This window comes from Vulpes lagopus, chromosome 8 (genome assembly GCF_018345385.1).
Source record: "Vulpes lagopus strain Blue_001 chromosome 8, ASM1834538v1, whole genome shotgun sequence".
NCBI classification, from domain to species: Eukaryota; Metazoa; Chordata; class Mammalia; order Carnivora; family Canidae; genus Vulpes; species Vulpes lagopus.
In genome coordinates, this window is record NC_054831.1 from 8,010,301 (window position 1) to 8,020,210 (window position 9,910).

Below are 9,910 nucleotides of genomic sequence, written 5' to 3' on the forward strand. Positions count from 1 at the left end.
CGCTCCATCTTTCTGGGGCTCAGTCTTCTCCTGGTAAATGGGTTGTTGTGAGGACCCCCCAGTGGTGCTCCCGGAGCGTCCCGGCCCGGAGAGCGGCTAGGACAGGAGCCGTGTGGGGCCCGGCTGCGGCGCGAGCCCCGCCCCCTGGTGGCGGTCCCTTTCGGGGCAGCGGGGCCACCGGCGGGCGGGGCGTCGGCGCGGGCTTCCTGGGGGCCGGCAGCCGTCTGTCCGCCAGTCGTCTGGTCGTCGGTCTCGGCGGAGCGCATGGTAGGGCCACGGGCGCGGCGGCCGGCGGGGGCGGGGGCGGGCGGGGGCGGGGGCGGGGGCGGGGGGGCCCGGGGGTCCGGTCCAGGCGCCCACCTCTCGGGGGCCTCGCAGCCGCCGGGTTACTTCTGGCTTTTTGCGGGACGCGGGCGCTGCCACCCTTCCCGGGGCGCAGGAGTCCCTGGAGCATCCAGCTCATCCCCGCCTCATCCCCGCGGCCCCGCAGCCTGGGAGTCGGGGTGAAAATGCCCCTCCAGGCCCAATGCGGGGATCAGGTGTGGGGACCGGCAAGGAGGCTGGGGGAGACTTCGGGTGGAGGTGCTGGGGAGGAGAAAGATATTCAGGATTAAGAATTCTTGGGGTCGGGATCCCTGGGTGGCGCCACGGTTTGGCGCCTGCCTTTGGCCCGGGGCGTGATCCTGGAGCCCCGGGATCGAGTCCCACGTCGGGCTCCCGGTGCATGGAGCCTGCTTCTCCCTCTGCCTGTGTCTCTGCCTCTCTCTCTCTCTCTCTCTCTCTCTCTCTGGCTATCATAAATAAATAAAAATTAAAAAAAAAAAAAGAATTCTTGGGGTCTGGAACAGAAAAGGACCCAGAAAGAAAGCTGAAGGCACACGGGCGCCAAGCCCCTACTGAGAAGGGGCAGTGGAGCTGAAGGAACAGTGAGCGGGTCCAGGAACGGAGCCTGAAAACCCGCGGTTGCTCCGAGGACAGGGGTGGGCTTGGCCAGAGGGCTAAGGAGGACGGTCCCCAGATCCTGGCCTGTCCCACCAAACCACCTGCCCTGCCAAATCTTGTTTCAGTCCCTGCCCCATCTCCCTCAGACTGTTGTTTGTTTTTAAAGATTTTATGTTATTTTCTTTTTATTTAAAAAAAAAGATTTTATTTATTTATTCATGAGAGATACAGAGAGAGAGGCAGAGACACAGGCAGAGGGAGAAGCAAGCTTCCTCTGGGGAGCCTGATGCAGGACTCAATCCCAGGACCCCGGGATCAGGACCTAAGCCAAAGGCAGATGCTCCACCACTGAGCCACCCAGGTGCCCTGTTATTTTATTTTTTTAAAAATATTTATTTATTTATTTATTTGAGAGGGAGACAGAGAATACTAAGTAGACTCCCCACTGATCGAGGAGCCTGAAATAGGGCTTGATCTCAAGACTCTGAGATTATGACCAAAGCCAAAATCAACAGTAGGTAGATTAAAGACTGAGCCACCCATGCTCCCTTAATATTTTACTTTTATTTTTTTAAAAAAGATTTTATTTATTTATTCATGAGAGAAGGGGGGGGGGGAAAGACACAGGCAGAAGGAGAAGCAGGCTTCATGCAGGGAGCCCGATGTAGGACTCAATCCCAGGACTCCAGGATCACGCCCTGGGGGAAGGCAGGTGCTAAACCGCTGAGCCACCGAGGGATCCCCTAAGATTTTATTTTTAAGTAATCTTCACACCCAATATGGGTCTTGAACTCATAACCCCAAGACCAAGAGTTAGTTGGGTGCTCTACTGACTGAGCCAGCTAAGCACCCTTCCCTTGGACTGCTCTTCCCTGCCATGTGGGAAGTAAGGATAATGTTACTATGTATTGATATTGCACACCTGAATTGTGCCAGGCACACCCTGAGAACTTTATATGTGTTCTCTCATTTAATCTTCACAGAAATCATGAGGTAAGCTTTGTGGACACCCCCATTTTACAGATGTGTAGACTGAGGTAGAGTGAAAAGATGTGATAGCTAGAGTGTAGCAGAGCTGCAACAAGGCTGCAGTGACAAGGTTGTCAAATATTTCAACTTTTAACAGTGCAGGTGATAGGAAACAGAAACAAGAACGACTTTTGGGTTAGCATTCTGGTTTTTAGCCCTTTTACCCCTTCACTTGAGCCCCACAGTGACTCAGTCCTCACTGTGAGGTGAGTGATGACCAGCCTTTCTCTGGTCCCACGTTAGTACCTTTTGTAGATTAAATTGCTAGATCCTTGCAATAAGGAAACAGAGAGGTTCCCGTGCAAATGGTCACACAGCCGAGAACTGAGGAGGCTGGACTGGAATCCAGGCAGTTGCTTCCAGAGCCCTTGTTCTTGTTCTTGCTCTTGTTCTTTTTTTTTTTTTTTTTTTTTTAAAGATTTTATTTATTCATGAGAGATACACAGAGAGAGGCAGAGACACAGGCAGAGGGAGAAGCAGGCTCCCCTCAGGGAGCCCGATGTGGGACTTGATCCTAGAACCCCAGCATCATGATCTGAGCCAAAGGTAGATGCTCAACTACTGAGCCACCCAGGCATCCCTCTTTTTTTTTTTTTTAAGGTTTTATTATTTATTTGAGACAGGAGAGGGAGAGAGAGAGCACACACAGAAGCAGGGGGAGAGGGAGAGAGAAAAAGAGAAAAGAAGACTCCCCACTGAGCAGGGAGCCTGTTGTGGGACTCTGTCCTAGGACCCTGGGATCATGACCTGAGCTGAAGGCAGATGCTTAACCGACTGAGCCACCCAGGTGTCCCCAGACCCCTTGTTCTGAATAACCATACTGATGAGTTACTGCATGTTGTGCCCATTTTACAGATGCCCAAACTGAGTCCCTCTCCTGAAGTCCAGGGCTTGAAAGGGGACAGACCCAAGGGGAGACTGCTGACTGCAAAGCCCATGATCCAGAGGATCCATCCTTTATTCAAAGGCTTCAGTGGATCGTGGAAGCCCTGCCTTGTATCATTTTTAAGATGTACATTTTCATATCTCTGAAATTATTATTATGAAATTATTCATATCCCTTACAAGGGATGAGAGGTTTTTAAAATTTTTTAAAGATTTTATTTATTTATTCATGAGAGACACAGAGAGAGAGGTAAAGACACAGGCAGAGGGAGAAGCAGGCTCCATGCAGGGACCCTGACATGGGACCAGATTCCGGGTCCCTAGGATCACACCCTAGACCGAAAGCAGCGCTAAACAGCTGAGCCACCCGGGCTGCCCATTTTTTTAAAGATTTTATTTATTTATTCATGAAAGACACACAGAGGCAGAGACATGGAGAAGCAGGCTTCTTGCCGGGAGCCGGATGAGGGACTCGATCCCCAGACCCCGGATCACTCCCTGAGCTGAAGAAAGATGCTCAACCACTGAGCCACCCAGGTGTCGTGGTTTCTTTTATTTCTAAGCAGGACATGAAATCATGTTTCTCGGGATCCCTGGGTGGCTCAGCGGTTTAGCGCCTGCCTTTGGCCCAGGACATGATCCTGGAGACCAGGGATCGAGTCCCACGTCCGGCTCCCTGCATGGAGCCTGCTTCTCCCTCTGCCTGTGTCTCTGCCTCTCCCTCTCTTTCATGAATAAATAAAATCTTAAAAAAAAAAAAAATCATGTTTCCCTTCGGTCTCCTGGATTCCCAGGGATTTCCGAGTGACTTTTCTGGGCGTCTCTGTTCTGTTCCACAGGCTCCTCTCTGCTTCAATTGCTCCATCCTCCCCGGAGACACGTCTCCACCGGACGCAGGGAGCCTGGTGCCCTGCAATGGCAGTCGGGCGTTGGGGCTTTCTGACCCCGAGGACTTAAACCTCACTGACGAGGAACTGAGAATCAAGTACCTGGGGCCCCAGCAGACAGAGCTGTTCGTGCCCGTCTGCATCACGTACCTGCTGATCTTCGTGGTGGGCGCCGTGGGCAACGGGCTGACCTGCGCGGTCATCCTGCGCCACAAGGCCATGCGCACCCCAACCAACTACTACCTCTTCAGCCTGGCGGTGTCGGACCTGCTGGTGCTGCTCGTGGGCCTGCCCCTGGAGCTCTATGAGATGTGGCGCAACTACCCCTTCCTGCTGGGCGCCGGGGGCTGCTACTTCCGCACGCTGCTCTTCGAGACGGTGTGCCTGGCCTCGGTGCTCAACGTCACGGCCCTGAGCGTGGAGCGCTATGTGGCTGTGGTGCACCCGCTGCAGGCCAGGTCCATGATGACTCGGGTGCACGTGCGCCGTGTCCTCGGAGCCATCTGGGGCCTCGCTGTGCTTTGTTCTCTGCCTAACACCAGCCTGCACGGCCTCCAGCAGCTGGAAGTGCCCTGCCGGGGCCCAGTGCCCCACTCGGCTGTGTGCACCCTGGTCCACCCCCGGGCCCTCTACAACCTGGTCGTGCAGATCACCACCCTGTTCTTCTTCTGCCTGCCCATGGCCACCATCAGCGTGCTCTACCTGCTCATCGGGCTGCGGCTGCGGCGGGAGCGATTACTGGTGCTCAGGCAGGAGGCCAGGGGCAGGGCCCGGTCCCGCGACAGCTGCAGATTTCCGGGCTCGCAGGATCGGGGGCGGACACAGGTGACCAAGATGCTGTGTAAGTGCTGCTACCGGGGAGAGAGGCGGGGCCAGACCCTGGGGGGTGAGGCTAGAGCTTTTGGGACCTGGGGGCTGAGGGTCTGGGTTTCCGATGGAGGCTGAGTGTGAGGTCTGGAGTTACCCCCCTCCCCCTGCCCTGTGTGTGTGCACACGAACGTGTGTGATTACTCTCTGAGAGACTCATATCAAAGATAAATGGCAGGATGGGCCACATAATTTGTGGGGGCTGAGGCAAAATGCAAATTTGGGGTCCCCTGTACAAAGATCATTATGACTGTCCAGAGAGCAATAGTCCTTAAACTAAGCCCAGGGTCCTTCTAAGCTTGGAGGCCTGGGCAGGTGGCAGAGGGTGGCTCACCCATGCAGCTGGCATTGGCTCGTGGAATCAAACTCACAGACTGGGCAAGGGCACGTGGCTGGGTTCTGGGAGGGCAGAGCTGTTCGTGGGAGCTGGACCCTACAGGTCTCTCATCTTTGCTCCTAAACATCTCTTTGCTCTGAGGCCAAGGGCAGCCTGGGAAGCATAGCCATGGGCACAGAGTTCCTCTTTCTTGAGGAATGGCCCTCTTCTCTTAATGGCTGTTGAAACGTCCCAGGTAAGAGTTCTGATTGGCAGGCTTAGGTCATGGCCTCCTCCCAGGCCAGAGTGGCAGGATGCCGAGGTCTGTAGCCCCCACACATAGACTCACATGCTGGGATCTGCGGGGAGCAGAGTTCCCCAGAGAAGGCGAACAAGGTGCCGGAAGGACAAGATGATACGTTTCCTCCATGTTGTACCTGTGGGTCCTCGAGGACCGCGGGGATGACTGTTGTCTAAAAGAGGCTCATCAGGAGGTGTGTTTGTGAGGGTCAGTGTGCAGAGCACAGGAGAGTCAGGGCAGAGGTGTGGATGGGGGCAGGCCGCCAACTGGGTGGAGGCTCTGGGTCTTACTCTGCTCTAGATCTGGCCCTTTTTCAAAATCAGAGGCTCTGAGGAAGCCAGACAAAATGACACAAAGCCAATTCACAATTTCCTCCTCAACCTGACCCACCCTCGCAGGGCCTGAATCAGGTAGATGGACTGAGCCGGGGCAAGACAGAGGTAGTGAGACCTTGGTCAAAGCCATGGGATTATAGCCAGCTCACTGGGGACTGCCCTATTCCCAGAAAGAGACCCATTCCTCTTGTGCCCCAGTAACAGTGTCTCCAAGCCAAGGCCACTTGTGCAGCTCCCTAAAGTGGACTGACCCCAGAGTTCCAAGCTTGCCTTTCAGCTCTGCCCTGTGAAGCCTGCCCTACAGACCCCCTGCCCCCTCTGCCTCTGCCTCCTACTCCCTTGCCCTGCAGGTACCAAGTCTGCTCAGCTGGGATGGCCCTCACCCTGGGGAGCTGGGGTGGTTCCTTCAGGGATGGTGCCTGGCTTGCTGGCCTGGGCCTCTGGCCTTCTCTCCCTCCCTCTTTCCCTCCCGCCCTCCTTCCCCCAGCTTCACTTTCAGAGGGCCATGGGCTGGGGATGTGGGCTAGGGATGTTGTAAGCAACATCCTGATGGAAATCCCAGATGATGAGGGAAAACCGTGCTGGGGTGTGGTGGGGAAGGCACGGCAGGGGAAGATAGGCAGTTGGAGAAGCAAACACAAGAGATAAGAAACAAAAATCAAGGCAAGCCCGATGACAGGCATGGCTGGTTGACACTACAGCTGAAGGGAAGCTCTGGGAAGCTGGGTGACGTCTTAGCCAAGAGTCACCTACTTCCAGACTCTTGTGATGGGAGAGCCAGACTGGGCCAGCTTGGCTCACACGCCCAAACCACACTTTGGCTGGGAGTAGGGCAGAGGCCCACTGCCCAGGCAGTGACAATGGTGGGACCAGCCTCCCTGAAGGGCGTGCTGAGGCTAGGGTGGGCAAACTTCCAGAACCTTCCAGATGAACAGTGGGTGTGGGTAGCAAGGTGACAATGACCAGACTACTGTGAAGCCCAGGGAAGGCAGTCTGGCAGGCACACAAGTCTCCCTTCTGTGCCCCCACAGTTGTGCTGGTCGTGGTGTTTGGAATCTGCTGGGCCCCCTTCCACATTGACCGCCTCATGTGGAGCTTTGTGTCCCACTGGACCGAAGGCCTGCACCTGGCCTTCCAGTACGTGCACGTTATCTCTGGCGTCTTCTTCTACCTCAGCTCGGCCATTAACCCCGTGCTCTACAACGTCATGTCAAGCCGCTTCAGGGAGACTTTCCAGGAAACCCTGTGCCTGGGGACTCAGTGCCGCTACCACAGGCCCCGCCACAGCTCGAGCCTCAGCAGGGTGACCATGGGCAGCACCCTGTGTGACCTGGGCTCCCCGGGCACCAGGGCCCAGCCTCTGTTGGAGAATGGTGGCCGAGAGGGGCTGCAGGAGACTGACCCCTTCTGAGTGGAGCCTGGAAGCAGCTTCAGCAAGAGAGGCCAGAGTGCCACATGCGGTTCTGGAAGGGGTACTCACCCTCCTCCGCTGGAATGTCTTCTCAAACTGTCCCCCTTTGTGTCCCATCCCCACTTCGGCCTATAAACTCTGACCAGCACCTCAGTGACTCCTGCCCCCATCCAAGTTTTTGGAAGGGATACGAGCCTGCTCTCTGCCCCCCAGAGCCCTGGGCCTGCAGGTAAAGTCCTTCTTCTCCAGAACCAAGGCAGCTAGTTAAGTGGCAGAGCAAGCCTCCATCTGGGGTCTCCCCCACCCCACCCCTAGTTTCTGAAATGTTTTTGTGAGGCCCCACCCTTCCTTCCCATTTCTCATTGAGATCCTGCAGGTTCTGGCCCATTCTGGCCCTCTCCAGCTCTTGGCCTGTACTTGGGACCCCTGTCAACCTGACCCTCCGTGGCCCTCACGCAGTCAGCACATTCTGCTCTGGATCTCCACCTGGTGGAGTGGCTGGGCCACAGGGGTGCCAGGGATCCGGGGGACCTGGTTCCAGTCTCAGCCCTGCTGCTACCACCTTGCAGCGTGGCATCACCTTTGCAAGCCTTGGTCCCTGGTCTGAAAAATAAAAGAGGCCCTGACATTCTACGGTGTCACACTTTGGCACTTGACCTGTGGTCTTCTGAGCATATGCATCAGTCAGTGCTTGTAGCAAAACTGTCAGAAAACCTTAGATCAACAAAGGCAGAAATTACCCTCTACTTCCGCACCAACCCGCGACTCCTGCTCTGTTCCTGACCTCTGTGTCTCCTCCAGCCCCTGCACTGAAAGCTACTCCGGGCATGTTCTTTGCTTGACACCGACTGAGGTCTGGCGAGTGAGCGGAGACCCCTGCCCGGCTCTGTCCTTGCCTCCCTGTGAGCTGGTTTGGGGCCCTGAGGTGAGCAGAACCCAGGGCCTGGCTGACCAGAGGGTTCCAGAGACAAGAGACACGAGCCAACCAAGGGCAAGGAGTGACCCTGTGAGGACAGTTTTGCTTGGGGCTCAGTGAGGTGAGAAGAGAGACAGCGACCAGTCCCTGTGTCCTGAAAACAGAGCCCCATCCCAAATGCAGGGGTGGGGGGCAGTGCTCAGGACCCACTCAGTGGCGGGAACTTAACCTGCTGCAAGTCCGTGAACCCTGTCCCCCTCCCAAGAGGAGACTCCTGTGAAAGGACCACTGGTCCCCCTGGTGGGGTGCCGCGGGTGCCCTGGGTGGAGGAGGCAGCGGGTCTGTCGCCTGGGTCCCCCTTGCCTGCAGACCCTTCCTAGCTCAGGACCCGGGTCCCCTGCCCGTGAAGTGCAGAGATTGTACAGGGTTGCACATAATGTTCTGGAGTGTTCAAATTCAATTGTAAAAATAGCAAATGCTCTTTGAAGAAAACTTGGAAAGTGCAAATAAGCAAAAATGAAAACAATTTAAAATAGTTAAAATCCACCCTTGCTGGGGCTGGTGGGAGAGAGACATGGGGGGTTGTTCAATGGGTATAGAGTTTGTTTTGCCAGATGAAAAAATTCTGGAGACTGGTTGCACAAGAGTGTGAATGTACTTCATGCTGAACTATAATACACTTACGTGGTTACAAGGATGTTTCATGTTATGTGTATTTTACCATAATTCAGACCAGGACTTGTGAAAAGAAGCAGTGCAGCAAGTGGCCCCTGCAGTGGGTCCCCGGAGCCCAGGGGTGGTGAGGCGGTGGGGCGGGGCACCTAGATCCCGGACTCCAGGCTGCAGTTGTTCCCAGAGACTGTCAGAGATGACTTAGGGGCCTGAGGAGTTCGGGTCAGTGTGCATCTAGGAGAGGCCGGCTGGGTGCCCAGGAGCACCGGGCTGACTGGGAAAGTGGGGACAGGAGCTGTCAGAAGGTGTGGCTCCCCTCAGTGTAGAGTGGATGCCTGTCTCTCAAGTGCCTCTGCAGCATGTTAGTGGGTAGGTCCCATTTGTCATGGGTCATCAGTTGCCATGGAAGATGGAAATGGTAGCTCTGGGCTCAGCCCTGGAGAAAAAGGGATGGAGGCAGAAAGGCCAGCCAGCAGGATCCCCCTCTTCTGGACGGGGAAGCAGAGTCCCCTGCAGCACCAGTCAGGGTGGGGGCGGCATTCCCATGAGCGCCCAGTGCTACTCCCAAGCCAGGAGTCCCCCACTCTTCCTAAGTGTCTGGTGCATCTGGGGCTGGAGTCACTTCTACTCCCAGCTGCAGTCACCTGCATCCTTCTTCCTCCTGGGTTCAAGAATGGGGGCTCTCTGCACTTCCCATATGTTCTAGTCTTGGCATTCTCTATGGTGGCATCGAAGGCCACAAGGATGTGCCACTGCCGCCCTGGTTTCAGCTCCTGATCCTTCCTGCAGTCCTGGAGACCTCTCCTCCACCCCAGCGCTGGGCCCCTTGGTTACATCCTCACTCCCAGGAGTTCCAAGAATTTTTCCATTTCAGGAAGTGTGAACTCTTGACCATGACTGCCTCCTTCCTGCTCTGCTGCCCCGATGATACATTTTTCAACTTCATCCAGCCTTCCTTATTCCTGACTGCTCTGCTTTCCCCCAAGCCATCCTCGCCTCCTTCCTGATGGGTCCTACATCCCGCAGTCCATCACACACAACCTTCTTGGCTAGTATCTCTGAGAGCCATGGTGAACATACTGGAATTATCCTTCTCAGAAAAAAGGTTTATTTTCTCTGCAAATTTCGAGTCCCAAGATTAGTCTCGACAAACAAAGCTGCATTTGTCCACCCTTCCTTCTGTTAAGTATCTACTCAGAAAACATAAAGGACACAGCACTTGCCACCTATTCTGACGTAGTCACCTCATCTTGTACGCTTAGTCTTCCTCTCTTCCCCATGCTCCCTTCTAATGGATCTACCAAGTTTTCTTTCCCAGGTTTTCCATGTAGAGAGGAGTTGCCTTTCCA

The 9,910-nt window shown here is 55.3% G+C and overlaps 1 protein-coding gene across 1 annotated transcript; it reads left to right on the forward strand.

Moving 5' to 3' along the window:
• The first annotated feature begins 154 nt into the window (after positions 1-154).
• NMUR1 (neuromedin U receptor 1) lies at positions 155-9,172 on the forward strand. Its single transcript, XM_041767150.1, has 3 exons — positions 155-267; positions 3,696-4,584; positions 6,594-9,172. The coding sequence occupies exons 1-3, from the start codon at positions 265-267 to the stop codon at positions 6,971-6,973; spliced, it is 1,272 nt and encodes a 423-aa protein (XP_041623084.1). The 5' UTR covers positions 155-264; the 3' UTR covers positions 6,974-9,172.
• Positions 9,173-9,910: the final 738 nt, after the last annotated feature.

Excerpts from the sequence above, each read along its gene's own strand:
- NMUR1 (XM_041767150.1), top strand. Across the intron at positions 4,585-6,593 it reads ACAGGTGACCAAGATGCTGT|TTGTGCTGGTCGTGGTGTTT; the intron begins GTAAGTGCTGCT and ends GTGCCCCCACAG.